This window comes from Egretta garzetta, unplaced genomic scaffold, assembly GCF_000687185.1.
Source record: "Egretta garzetta isolate BGI_Z169 unplaced genomic scaffold, ASM68718v1 scaffold94, whole genome shotgun sequence".
Taxonomy (NCBI): Eukaryota; Metazoa; Chordata; class Aves; order Pelecaniformes; family Ardeidae; genus Egretta; species Egretta garzetta.
In genome coordinates, this window is record NW_009259683.1 from 9,137,023 (window position 1) to 9,151,611 (window position 14,589).

At 37.1% G+C, this 14,589-nt stretch overlaps 1 protein-coding gene across 1 annotated transcript in view; it reads right to left on the reverse strand.

Moving 5' to 3' along the window:
• The window catches only part of HDAC9 (histone deacetylase 9), a 281,178-nt gene that overhangs the window by 49,117 nt on the left and 217,472 nt on the right, over positions 1-14,589 (reverse strand). The window contains exon 21 of the mRNA XM_035894070.1: positions 6,722-6,840. Coding sequence (XP_035749963.1) covers positions 6,722-6,840 — 119 coding nt within the window. The remainder of the gene's footprint in view (positions 1-6,721; positions 6,841-14,589) is intronic.

The following is a 14,589-nucleotide window of genomic DNA, read 5'->3' on the forward strand; positions in this document are numbered from 1 at the left end:
CCACCCTAGAGAAAAACTTTGCTTTCCAAAGCGAACAACCGGAAGCAAAGTCTTGATGTTATGTTTTCTTGCTTCCAGTCACTGGTTACCTTGTAGTTTCCAATAGACAAAAGGAACAAAAGGAAAAATGCTGGTATGAATCAGGAGACTCTCCCGTAAAGAACTGTATGAACGATCATTGCTCCACCCCACCTCCATAGCTGTTAGCTCTGAGTCAAAAGCTCAAGATCTGTCTTGCTGGATAACCTTCTTATCACCTCCAGTACTGTGAAGATAACCAAATTATGTTAACAAAAATTGAATCTCTGAACTCAGAAGAATTCAGTCAAGAAAGCAGCTGTGGCAACTGAGTTAATTTAACAGCTTTCTGCTACCAAAAGGCATCCTATTCCATATCTCTCTTTCTATACTGCCCCTGCCCCCACTCCACTACCTGTGGCACACATTGGTCCCTCCATAATATAATTCAGCTTCATAGCCCAACAGAAATCTCTCCGCTTTTTTGGTTGATTTAAGTTTTCTGATAGGTTGATGAGTTAATGCTGCATGTGTTTACAGAGAGATGTGACAAGACCCAGGGCCAGTGCAAGGTAAGTAATGGGCGATTTAGAAGGGGAAGGGGCATGCAACCACCCTTTTCTGTGGCAATGAGCTGTTGCAGCAGCTCACACAGTCTACTGGAACCACACTCTGAAGCAGTTAGTGCCAGACTTTCCAAAATCATAGCTTCTTGTCCTCCTAGTTGAGTCAAAAAGACTTTCTTGCTTGTGAAGAGAAGAAATTAGACATGGCATCATAAAATCCTGCAATGCTATTTTTAGAGAATTGAGTTGTGTTTAAACAGCTACAAAGGCAAAATTTCTGTTCCGTTTAGCCAGCTGTCAATTTACATGGACTCTTTTTGCCTGCCTTCCTTTAACATTTGCTACATTAGCTCCAGTAGTCCTAGTCAGGCCTCTTTTTCAGAGTCAAGTGTCAGGGAAGTCTCTCAGACAATCACAAGAAAGTCCCTCCCCAAAGACATTACAATCACCCTACCCTAAACAACTCACAGTCAGTTCAAGGTATTGTCCAGTAGACAGTTACAATATTATTTGGGGACTCCCTTAAAATTTCAGTGCTTCCAAGAAAAAAAAAACCCAAACAAAAACAAAGCAGAAACCAACTTGACAGGCACCCAAGTTCAATCTGGTTGGCCTTACTTGTCTTCTGAGAAGTACCAGCTCCAGCCATGAGAAGAGATTCCTCGACAGAAGACCTGTAGACTACACATAAGTCAACACCCCTTTTTACACATTAATTTCTACCACTTAGGCTGACATATCCTTTTGAAATTAACTGTTTAGAACATTAATTTTTTCTTCTGCTGTGATTGATCAGACAGACTGTGCATTGCTACAGTGAAGTCCTCTAAGCCCTACCTGCCGAAGGCTTGTGAGGAGGGAAAATGTTCATAGCTTTAGAACTTTCTTCATTGGTCCCAATTGCATGAGGTGTATCAGAGCATAATTTTCTCAAAAACTTTAGAAGTTGCAGATCAGCTTAGTTAGAGTCAGTTATATTCTAGACACTGGATCAACCTTGCATAACAAATTTGGCATAACAGCAGACGGGTATCCAAACTGTCAAAATATGATTTACTCTTTAAATGCCTGCAGTGGTACCTTTTCCTACTGCTAATTGCTGATCTTACTTTGCACTCTGGTGTCAAATAGCATCTTTGGAATAAGAGAATAAAACAACAGGAAAACTCCAGTAAATCATCATAGCCCTTAACAAACACAGTGCTTCAGGAAGATAAGTACCCTGAAAAAAATTTTCATTCTTGCTTGACACTTCTCTATTTACTTTATTCTTTTTATGGAATGGTCACCATTTAATGAGCAATTATGTGCAATATTTACTTGAACAGTAAAGTGATCTCAGTGACTTTAATGCAAGCATTATTCTAAGGGCTGCTCTATAAAACAAAGGGAAAGTACTTCACCTCAGGATAATGTTACAGGCAGAACTTTAGTCAGCAGAGCTAAATTTAAAAACAGTGCTCTTAGGAGATCTAACAACTTGCAAATTTATGATCAGATCTGGCAGCTCTTTTTCAGACCTTTTCATTGCACAGAATTCAAATGGTGTGACAATACCATACATTTTAACAGAGGTTGTAAAAATTAACTATAAAATAAAGCACAGAATATATCCGTTCTATGTTCAGTAGTTCCACCTCAGCATCATCAGGGTAAGACAGATGAGTAGATTCATACCCTTTAGACATCTCCTTACTATTCTAAATATAAAACTTTATCCCCTTTATTTCTTCCCCCATTATTTTTCTTATACTTTATTGTCAATACAATTTTTACTACTCCAGTACAAAAACTGGATTTGAAACAACTATGCTTTTATAATATGCAATAAATGTGCCGATATTTTACCTGTTACTTTATTGAAAAAATAGTACATTTCTAATAATAAAAAGGAAATATTAGGCTTCTCAGGAGCTGGGACATGTTTTCCTCTTATCTGATTATAGTCTGCAGTAAAATTAAAGCACCTTTATTGTCCCTGATCTAAACAAAGGGATCCCAAGTACATCAATAGTTACTCTGCATGAGTTGTGCATGAGAGAGCTCCCGCTGCTACATCTACCTTCACCACACAGCTTGGGGAACCAGTTTGACCAAGCAACATGGACAGAGCTATGCCAGTACTAATGATGGACTTGACAATACAAAAGATATTCCACTATTTTGGCTAATGATTTAAGCCTGAGTCAGAACAGATGGGCCATAGAAAGTAAAATCTGAGATAAGTTGCTTGAATATCCCTGACAATCTGAGTCAGACCCTACCAGAAGTTAGAGAAGCTCCTGAGCAGGAGTTGGTACCTATGACTGATGTTAGATCTTGGGCCAAGAAGACTACCAGAAAGGTTTAATGTGCCATGTACCTTCCTTTCTTTGCTTTGCTTTTTGATGTTAAACTTGGTGCAGTTATCATACCATAAGGACACAGGCAAGGCAGGTTTGTTTCTTCACCAGAAAAAAAGGTATGTTTGGAAAAAGAAACTCCTTTTCAGACAAAACACCTTTTTTTTTTTGGAAGACCTTCATCAGCACTAAGTGGTTGTGCATTCAAAAGTATACCTACTGTTTCTAATTATGCTAGGTGGTCTTATAAATGGTGTTGTCGATAAAGCTTGCCTTTTCTTACTAAGGTATTCGGAATACGGCTGGTACCAAAAGCCTGAGAGCTTCCCAGCAGCAGAAAGTTCTGCCTTATGCCACCAATCATCTCAAGTCTTGAAGCCCATTTTTTTCTTAACAGAATATACAAAGTTTATACACATGGTTGAGTATATGTTTCAAGATGTGTATGGGTATATACAAGCACCTTTTGAAACGGTAGCACTTCATTGAGGGAAAGGATTGGAAAGAAGGATAAAGAGAGATAACACAAACAAAAATGTGCCTGTGAAATCTTCGAAGTTGGGGCTGAAACAAATGTTTTAGTTAATGCTCGTTCTCAATTCTACATTGCATCAAACAAAATCGTTTTGGGTCCAGGTAAAAGTTAGTTAAGTATTTATTAGTTTAGTGAAAAAATTTCTCCTCAAAAAATCAACAGACAAGAACGAATTGCAAAGGCATTTGGAGAAAAAAAGATTTACTTAGGGAAAGTGATTTGAAAAGTGTAATAAGAAAGGAAAGATTCAAGCTTCCCTTCCATTCCTTTTTAAACACTATCTCTTTTTTTTCTGAGTGGAAAAAGACCATTAGTGATTTTGTTATTTAATGGGACTGGAGAAAAATTAGGCAAGTGAGATATCTCTTAGCTCTCCTATCATCACTGATCTCAGCTGGCCTCCTTCCATCCTACACCCTGCTAGAGGAGCTGAGGGTCACCTCATTGTGAGAAATCTTGACATGTACATCAGACCCACACATTTAAAATCAGCTGCAAAAACATATTTGACTATTTTGTTGCTGATGTATTTGTTTACCAGTCGGAAATGGCAGCTCCTCAGTAAATCATATTGTATGTCGATAGAGGAAAAAAAATTAAAATACTGGATTAAAGCAGGTTATAATTTATACCTCTCAGACTGTGTAGATCTAGTAGACCATTTTTTTTCCATATGTAATTGCCTGTTATATGGTTCCTCCAAGGCTGTAATTAGACCAATCTGTTTTCTTCATTCTATGGCTTTTACTTTATGACTTGGGCATGCTGATTGGTTAATACATTTTAATTTTTTTCTCTTTGACTGTACTCTGAAGGAAAGACATAAATAATTGCTTATCAAGAAACTAGTGTCTCCCTGACTCTCTTTAACAGCAAGGTTAGTAGCTGAGGACCCATCTTCTCACCTTTGATGTCAATCTCTTCCTAATTTATATGTGTAAAGTTTGTATTAGTCATAGAAATCAGAAAATTCAACATATTAAGTTTACACAAAGTCCTAAAGATTTATAAAAAAAAAGACATGTTTACAGGTTAAATTTTACTTTGCATTTACTTGTTTTGGGCATAATTTCTAATTATTACAAGCCAATTATATTAAAAATTTGCATGAATATCTGTTTTTAGTCTTAAATATGTATGTTTCTCTTTGGACTTTATTTTTTTTTAATAGACTGTTCATTTTTCTACATACCACATATAGTATGCTATGTTCTAAAATGGTATGGTGGAATGTGGAGAATTTTGTTTTGGGGAAATAATAAATTCCTTTGGCTCTGTACAAAAGGCTTTATTCATCCCTCAGGTGCATGATCATTATCTGGGTCTATCTTGGCTTTTCCCTTAATTTAAACAAGAGTCACCTACTGTAAATCACCTTTTCATCTTACAGACACATGTGCAACTTGTAGATGTGCAGCCTCCTATTAAAAAATGTAAAGATATTTCAGTTTCTAAACAAAGGTATGAAGAGTTAATTAATTAATTCATGAATAAAAATTAACACCGATTCCAATATCAAACATTTTTTCTTTGCTGTCAGGGTGAAATTCAGTCTAACCTGAGAGGAAAATATGAATCTTTTTGCAATTTGTAGTTAAGTTGTTGAAGCTGCTATGCCAGAACATCATGTATGTCAAAGCAACTTACTGGAGCATCACGCATTCTTAAGGGACACGTAGCGTGCATTCTCACCTGCTAAATACAGATAATTATATAAAGTTTCTCAAAAAATACCTATTTTGTACTGGTTGGAAGCTCATATCCCTGCCACATAAGCTCATGGAATGGTGCCTCTGACCAGGAACCACACTTATGGAAAAAAATAATGAGTAAACCTCTTACAAAGGGCTTCTTCATGCACAATGTTTACTAAAAATCATAATACACAGGTAATTGATATTCAAACATGCAAACGGGCTGCTATGTTTCTTTCCTCTCTAGCGCAACCACTGCATTAACCTGAAAAGCTGTGTTAAAACTCAATACGCCTTGCAGCCACAGGCATGTTCCGTTTCTAATGCTCTTATGCATTAGCACCTGTGTGAGTGTCTTTGGGTAGGCCCTTGCACTGCTCTCTGCATTCTCACCTTCCACAGCACGCCACTATGGACAGTCACTCTAGCTCTCCAGCTATCTTTTTGGCCTTGGTATGCAGGGGAGCCCGTGCAGCATACAGTTAAAATGAAACTAAAAAATATGTGTCTCTTCCCTGCTCCTCCTGAGTTAAACACCAGCTTTGTTCTACTGACCTGTAACAAAAGGCAGAGGTCAGAAGGACAAAATCCTCTGAGCTGGAGTCCGTTTGCGCAGTGTATTAAATGCCATTAGGTCTCATTGACTTCTCCAGACTTTTCCCAAATCATTTGTCATTTGCAGCAGAGATCCATATTTAATAAGTATTTAAGTGTTATTACAGTATTTCTTGAGATACACTGGAGAAAAGTATATATACTGAAGAAAATTATACACATCAATGCATTAGAAAACCATTTTGTGTTGTCTCATGGAAAGCAATTTATATATAGTGATGTTAAAGGGCACATTACTGTACAGAGCATTACTACATTACCCAACCTTGCTTAACATCCCAGGCTCAGAATCAGTTTGGCCACAATATCCTATAAGAGCTAGTGACTTTGGAGTGTTACATATGAGACACCTCAGACAGACCTGTCTTTCAGAAAGTATTAAATCTCTGCCATGAGCACACAGTTTGGAGGACTGAAATGGACATCTAAACATCAAGACCCGACAGAGTAGTCTTTTAGAGAACTTTGGCCTTCATGAACACTGATGTAATTCAGGATTAATGCCATCGAGCTTGAAAGATTACAATAACAAAAGAGCAATATGAGATTGGATTTAGGCCTCCAAAGTCTAAAATCTCCAATATATATTTAAAGAGAAATAACTTACTCCAACATTTGGAAAATGGGGCCTATTGAAAAGCATGAAACCTCTAAAATGTTATTTGAATGCCAGAAAAGTAATACTTTAAAAAGCCCAGACAAGAATGCCAAGAGGAACAGAAAAGAGTGAGCCAAAAACGCTAACATGTTCATTTCCACCCTGTCTGCGAGCGGGGCGAGACCCGCAGCTCCACAGGCATCTCTGAGTATTAACGGATGGACAGTCCCTGCCCTCAGTGACATGGGTGTCATCTCACAAAATAGAAATATGGACGTAAGACGGACTTAAAATAAGGTTCCTAACTAGAAAAAATACCAGCTCAGAAACATGCACCTTATGGCGATACCTACATTTAGCTGTGACTTTGTACCCGCCCAGCGGAGGGTCATGGCCTTCCACGGCATCAAATCCTGCTGACACCAGGACAATCTCTGGATCAAACTCATTGGCAGCTGGCATAATCACAGTCCTGTAGAGTGAAAAAAAAGCCCAACCTGTTAAAAATTTACAGAATTTCTGTCTTCATGATATAAATTGCCACAAACTCAAAAATCCACAGCACGATATTTTCTTTTAATTAAACCAATCTTCATGGTAGCTGTCCAAAACCAAACAAAGTCCAAGACTTCAATTAATTTCTTTCTATAGTCAGTCTTTTTTCTTTTCTACTATTGAGGAAAAAAAAAATGCAGGTACATGTGAAAGCCTCTAATATTACACACACATCTGTGCCTGTTTTATCCTGCTGCCTATAAAGAGCTGCCTCTTCCAGGGAAGTGACTAATGGTTTACAGAGAGCACTCAAAGCCTGAGTGGAAACCCGGACTGCTCCAGTTAGTGCGAACTTGGTGTAAATTTGAACTATAAATTTCTTTTGGGAAAATGTTTGCTTTCCAAACTTTTTTTTTTCTTCTTCTTAACATTTTTAAATGTTTGTCGAGGTGGGGGGTGACTCTAGCAAAGGAAAAACATGAAATTCCCTTAATCAAATCCAGACTACGTTGTCAAGCCTTTCCAAGGTCAAGCATAACAGGAATGTGACAACCACAAACTAGTGACAGCAACCCCTGCTGGTGTCAGGAAGATAATTCAGCCTTTCACAGTCACAAAGATTCCACTTTTTTAACCCTTTCCTTGACAAACTTCCATGGGGATATTTTGTTGCTTTGTTTTTGCTCTTCTCCAAACTCAAAGCATTAAAGATATGTTGAAGGAGAAGATAAAGCCCTGAATTCTGCACTAGCAGATGCCTTATTTCAGGCTGACTTTCCGAAGGCAAGGTGTCAAGATGGCTTTTACACTACTGTGACAAATGCTGAACATGTAATGAATGTGCTAAATCAGGGGGACATAATTAACATTAAAAGGCAAATACACAAATGAATATTCTATTCCAAATATATTAACTCAAGGAAAACACAATTGGTCTACACTGGTCAAAATCTGAGGATCAATTTTGTGCTTGTGTAATACTATTTTTCTTAGTTCAGTATTTATTTATTTATTATTTAATCAACTTAGGCCAAATAGATCATGTTTTTGTTGAAAGAGTAAAGTTTTCTGGGGAAAAAAAAGAATATTAATAATATTTTAACATCTCTCTAGGTTTTTCTTTAGTTTAGTTTTTGATCTGTGTTTTACAGACTTTATTTTGTTCTGATTTCCTCAAAGGTAATTTAAATATTAGGAAAGTGTTCTTTTTACTTGTTAGTCAGAGAAAAGAAGAATCAAGACTAAGTACAAAGTCTTTGTCAGGACACACAGCATTTCAATGAATACCATTTTACATCAGAAAGAAAGGATAAAGGCAACTGCATTTTTCTGGTGATTTTGCTGAAATTGCATCACAAATTTCTGCAGGAAAAGTGATATAATTTGTGAAAAATTCCTTTTTTTATATATCATTAGTAGGCCTCTGCTGAAGTATGGATTCCAGTACTGAGCATTGCACTTCAATAAGGACTTAAACCAACTTGAGAGAACAAAAGGAAAGAAAACAATTCAAAAGATGTGACCTAAGTGGATAAAAATATATAATTATAATTATTTGATTCACATAACATGAGAATAAACATGATAAAAGTCCACAAATATGTAAGTGGCTGTTGCAAGAGGAAAGAAATAACCTGTTCTGCATATCCACTGTGGATAGGACATGAAGTTGCAGCAGAAAAGCTGTAGTTCATGCACTGGAAAAACCTTTTTAATAGTAAAGATAGATAGTCATTTAAATAAAATGTTCAAGAAAATTGAAGATGTTCCATCTCTTTTTATAATAGGTAAAACAAATATCCATTAAACTTGCTACAGGTTCAAGCTGACATGTCCTTGAGGTAGGAGGTCAGATTACTTTCTTCTAGGTCTTTTTCCTATAGTTCCATGATGTATAACTATATAACACACAAAGTACACATATGAATAATTACATTAGACACTACAGTGACTGATCATTTTTGCAGGCTAATCTCCACAAAGTTAGGGAACAATATCAGGAATAAAGATCGCTGATGCAACCATATCTTATCTTTATTATGTACATACCTTCTGATATTCTAATTATAGGTTCATTGTCTGAAGCAACACATACTTCCCAAACTTCCCCACGTCTGCAAGACATGTGGCACAGATCCTGATTAGCGATGAGGACTGTGGCTGATATGCAATCTTGATCTGTCCCCATAGCACCATGTATCTTATACATTGAAAGAAGGAGGGATCCTATGGAGAACCCTCCCTATCTGCAGCCACTTGAGCTCTTTCCCCCCTCCTCTCCATTCACATTTCCTCAAATTCAAATCAGGCTCTGTTTTTTATTTCTTCATGTCAAATAAAATGGCAGCACCACAGAGTACAGCATAGACAGTGCTCAGGAGTCAGAGGATGGAGTGTGTTCAGTGCAGACACAAGCTCTGGAAACTCCAGTTGCAGAGCACTAACAAACCTAACCAGGCTAACACAGAATGAGATTTTTTGAGACTCTCATAATTTGGAACATTGGGAAAATCTTCCACACTTGTACCACATTTCAAGACCTTGCTCAAAAGCATAAAGATGTCAGCACATTTTTTTATAACTTGGGCAAAACAATGCATTTGACCCTTAATCTCACTCTTAGAAGCAGCAAAAATTGTTTAGCCACAGTTTCTTTAGGATTTTTGTCAAATGAATGTTTGACATGAAAACTGCCAGCTACACTGGGTAACATTAGGAAAATTATTAAATACTGAAAGCAAGGTCTTTCCACACAAAGCACCAGGAATAGCTATTAACACCATCTTTAATAGTGCTGAACAGGAAATAGTAGCATATTCATAAATCTCTACAGAAATGGTATATAGGAATCTCAGCTAAAGGAAGGAGAAAGCTATAATGATAATAACTGGAGGTAGCATTTAGAATTCACTGTTCTGTTATTGCTTTCAGTATTACCTGAATTCACGAGTAAAATATGACCTAATAGGGTTTTTCTGAAAGAAAGAAATTTTTCTTTTAAAAGTGTACAGTGTCTGTTAAATTTCACTAGAAGAATAGCACCCTACTTTTGCTATAATACTGTCTCAAATTATGACAGAACTTTGCTGCTGCTACACTGCATACTATGTGCCAAAAGAGCCAACCTGTGTGCCCACAAGACCTGTTTCATCATCCATTTCTCTTTCATTCTCTATAATACAGAGGGACTTGGAATGTCAGAGCTCACCCATCATACACTGTTCCTGATTTAATACTGAACAGAAACTCTAAGGACTTTTCTTTAAAAAAGACATTATGGAAAATGTAATCTGTTTACTAGGACAGCAAGCTTGACTCTTGTCTAAAACATCACAGGGTGCCTGTGGTCCTTGTTACAGCAGCCAAGACTACTATTTGGTCTTTCAAAAAGATGACAGTCACAAGTCTCTCAATTGCAGAGAGGACCATATAGACATCTAGCTCCTAAATCTCTAACCCAGTCTTCCTCTACATTAGCCAAGAGACATTTAAGGTTGCTCCTCTTTTCAATAACTACTATGAGAACTCTGCTCATAGAAGAGCTACTTAATACCTGGAAAACATCATAGCACTTTTTTTTGGACTTTGTGTAGATAGGAGCTCTCTGACCTTTGTCTTGCCTTGGCAGGAACTCCTTTGTGGCACAAAACACACACGTAGATTTCTTCACAAAAGTGACAGATACTTTCATATCTTATGAAGTTCTATAAAGAATCATATACATAGGTTTTTAAATATGGACTAAATTTCACCAGGACATAAATAAAACCTTTTGGCATTTGCCACCTTTCAGGCTTCAGCACCTTCATTATCCCTGAATAACTGTCTTTAGAAAAATGTTTTGAAGTTGGCAGCTATAAAGAAAGCCTACACAAAGCACTAGATTCCATTCCTTTTTTTTTTATTTCAGCAACACGAAGCTCACTTCTCCCTCAAAAAGAGGTTTCTCCTACCTCAGGAGAATGAGGATGGTTGGAAAGGCAGGGACAGCTCCTGACCCTTCACTGTCTCTTGGGAGTAGAGAATCATCAGATCCTGTATCTTGCTCCTTTCCCATCTCATCTACACAGCAAGGTGTAAGAAAGATAAATCATCCATCAATCACCTCCTCAGGAGCTCCGTAATCATAGCACTTCCTTCTCAATTGCCTTAGAATACTCTAAGTCAGATCATAACAGAAAATAGGCTTTTTTTTTTTTTTTTAAGCATGCAACTAGCATTGAGCATACACTAATATTCATGTTAACCTTCCCAAATTCCTCAGACCAACTGTATGCTCAGAAGTGAGGCTGCAGATGGCAGGATTTGTTATGGTGCGAAGGGTCAAAACTCTGCTCACCAGAAATGCTTTGCAAAGGTGCATAGGCAGCCTGCACTTGGACCTAGGTAGGAACAGTTATTATCTTACCCGCAGCAGGAGTAAGAAATAGGATTTAGCTTCTGCCCATAGGTCACCAGACAGGTACAGACTGGGGACTGGCAGGTCATCAGCTTCATGCTTGAAGCCAGTTGTGCTGCAGGGGTTATCAGCAAAGAGAACTTAATGCTAGGATCCTTCTCCAATGAAATGAGTAGTTTTTGTCAGATGCGAAGTGAATTTTATTCTTCCACTATGACTCACACTCTCCTCTACTCCCTTCTCCAAAGAAAATAGAACACATAAAAGAGATATTTATTTTCTGTGATCCTGAATCATATAGAAGCATAAATATTTGGTATACCGTATTCACTTAATGATGACAGCAGAGTTACAGGGGCATCTTGCCTGGCTGACTGTTTCTTTCTTTTCTCTCACATTTTTCATTAATAAATATGTCAAAGCCTGAAAGCTTGAGCAGCTGGATCACAGGAGTTATTTATCTATGCTAAACCTTGCAGTTACAATGAAACTGTGTCCTCCAGCCCAAGGTAGTGCAGATCCTCCTTTAAGTCTGAGGGTACTGGGAACAGAGAATGTGTCTGGGAAGCTGAAAAGATTCCTTTTTGTCCCATTAAGATTTCTCCAAAGAATTAATATGTTCCATTTGGGTATGCTGCTGTCTGCAGAGAAGCCAAGGGATGGCTTCCAGTTGGGCGTAGAAAACACCAGGCATGTGATCCTCCCCTCCCCACCAATCTGAACATCAGATGCAAGACATTAGAGATTCTACCAAGGGACTCTGTTCCTTTCATTCTTCCATTCTATTTTTGTACGTTTAAAGCACATGGTTAGGATGCTCCCAAACATTTGTTCTCCCAGAAGAGATTGCAGAGAAGTACCCAACCCAGAAACGACTCTGCAAGTACCATCACACAGAACTGGAAATCTCCAAAGAAAGTTAAGCTGATGCAAATAGCTACAATTTTTTTGCTGTGTTGGTAATTTAAAAAGGAAACAACCAGGAATACCAGCCCAGGACAGTAATTTATGTAACCAAGAAAAAAAATCCACACTGTTCTAGAACTGCAGATTGGAATGGCTTAGTAACATAAATTATTTGCTCTTTCCCTAAAATCCTCCAGTGTTTTCATCCAGTGATCTCAAAGTACTTTCAGAACATTAATAAATGGAAAGGCTCCTATCGTCAGCTGGTATAAATCAGTATAGCTGTTTCTGATTGCATAGTCCTCTAAAGCAAGCATTTCTTGTACCCACTTCACAGATGAATCAGCTAAAACTAAAAGCTGGTAAAAGACTTGAATAAATTTCTTAGCTGTCCCTGGAAAACCTTGGAAAAAAAAATGCAGAAGACTTTAAGTCCACTACTTCAACTAGTAGAAAACACTATAAAAGCACCGTTATTTATTCGCTTATACCAGACCTGTATTTTGCAAGAAATATATACACAATGCATTAGTAATGTCAGAGTGGGTTTTTTTTTCCACCAAAGGGAGCCCCAGCCTCTTGTTTGAAAGAATGTAGGTCTAGCTACAGTCTCTCAGTTTCATGTCCTGCAAATAAAATATTGTTCCAAACAATCACTATGTTGTCCTACCTTCAAGTTACACAAGTGTATGTTGTTGAATGCACCCTGATATGAATAGATCAGAAGGTATTTAAAAGATTGCCCTGATAGGTATGTGGAACTTATGGTATCTATTATTTTTTATGTGTTGTTTGCACATATGTTTTAACGTAACGCAGTATCAAGTCATGTCTACCCTCACAGAAAGCTACATAGCATTTCTGTACAACTCTTGGATAATTTTTTTCCTCCATATTAATTGAGTTTATACTAGTGTCTCTCACTAAAGGGTTGAAGGTTTACCTTCATGACATTTCTTTATGCCAGTTCTACTGTCAGCCCAAGTTCACCAAGGCCAAACCTGAGAACTTTCCCACAAAACTGCTTGCTGACTGTCGTCTGACCATCAGTTTTGTCCTGGACTTATCCTCCAAGGTATGCCTAAATTCTGCAGGTCTTGTCTGTATTAGTTTCTAAGCTATATCTTTTATATAAGCTGTATCTTTATAGACGTTATTTTTTATCTTTTCTTTTGTCCTTATAGGTTTTCTTTTTATATCTTTTAATAATTTTATTTTTTCTCTATTTTTTTATGAGCACAGTTAATATTCTTTTCCTTACTTTTATTTTATTGTTACTTTATTTGCTTTCTGGAGAGACAAAATATATTTTTCTTTCATTCTTCAAAGGGCAAAAGGTACCACATCAATACAAAATCCTCACTACTGTAAATCATGGTCATTTCACTGGGATTTACACCTGGTATTAAATTTAAGCACATGCCAAAGTGTTTAAAGGGTCAAGGTCTTCCATGGATGCACCCAAGTTAGTAATTTCAAACATTATAATTGTATGAGTATCCAAGTGCCACTGAATGAAAAGTTTTAGAAGCACCAACAGCTTTGCTTTTTTTTTTTTTTTTGGCTTTTGAAGACATTTTCAGAGCCTAAGGCTATTATTTGTGGGTTCCTTTTTAAATGAATAATTATTTTGGCATCCTGCATGCAAGTTTCCTGAATTCTGTTACAGCTGGAATTGCAACATCTTAAGCACTCAAAAAGCATAAGAAATGTTGACTACAATATCTGCTGATCCTTCCATTTTTGTTATTATTTAGAAAGGTGGTTTCAATGTAATTATAAGGACTCTTCTACATTTGATCTACTGTATGCCTTGATCAGAGCCTCTGAACTAGTACAAAAAGAACCAAACTGAGAAAAAGTTAACAAACAGGAAAAGTATGAGAAAAATATTACGTTGTTTTCAGAATTCACTTAAAAATTAATAGCATAATGACATAAAATTATCCAACTTCTAGAAACATGGGAAAATGTGTATACACACTTACAATGCACATTCACATCCATATTCAGAACTGAGGAAAATTCAAAGTTCAGTAGTACTAGGTAAAGGGATTGGATAAAAATTGTCGTAAATAAGCTTGCTCAAAGGCTATGGGTCTAAGTATCTCTCAGATGATTAGATGTTGAAAGAAGAGGTTACTTTGGAAGGATCAAAGACTTCCAGCTGTCCAGTATACAAATATAAAGCCTTCTGTGGAAATACAAGCCAAGATAGCACATGCAACAGTAGTGTATCTCCTTAGAGTACTTTTAAACTGAAAAGTGACTGAGTAAAAAAATCTGCATTTTCTATTAAATGTTCCTCTGTCTTTTTAGAGTCTTATTTCTGGAGGCACTAGCATGATGAAAGAAAAATTTACCTTTTATTTATTTCTCAGATCTCAAATAAAGCTGGTTGGTACCGTGTCATCTTGTGCA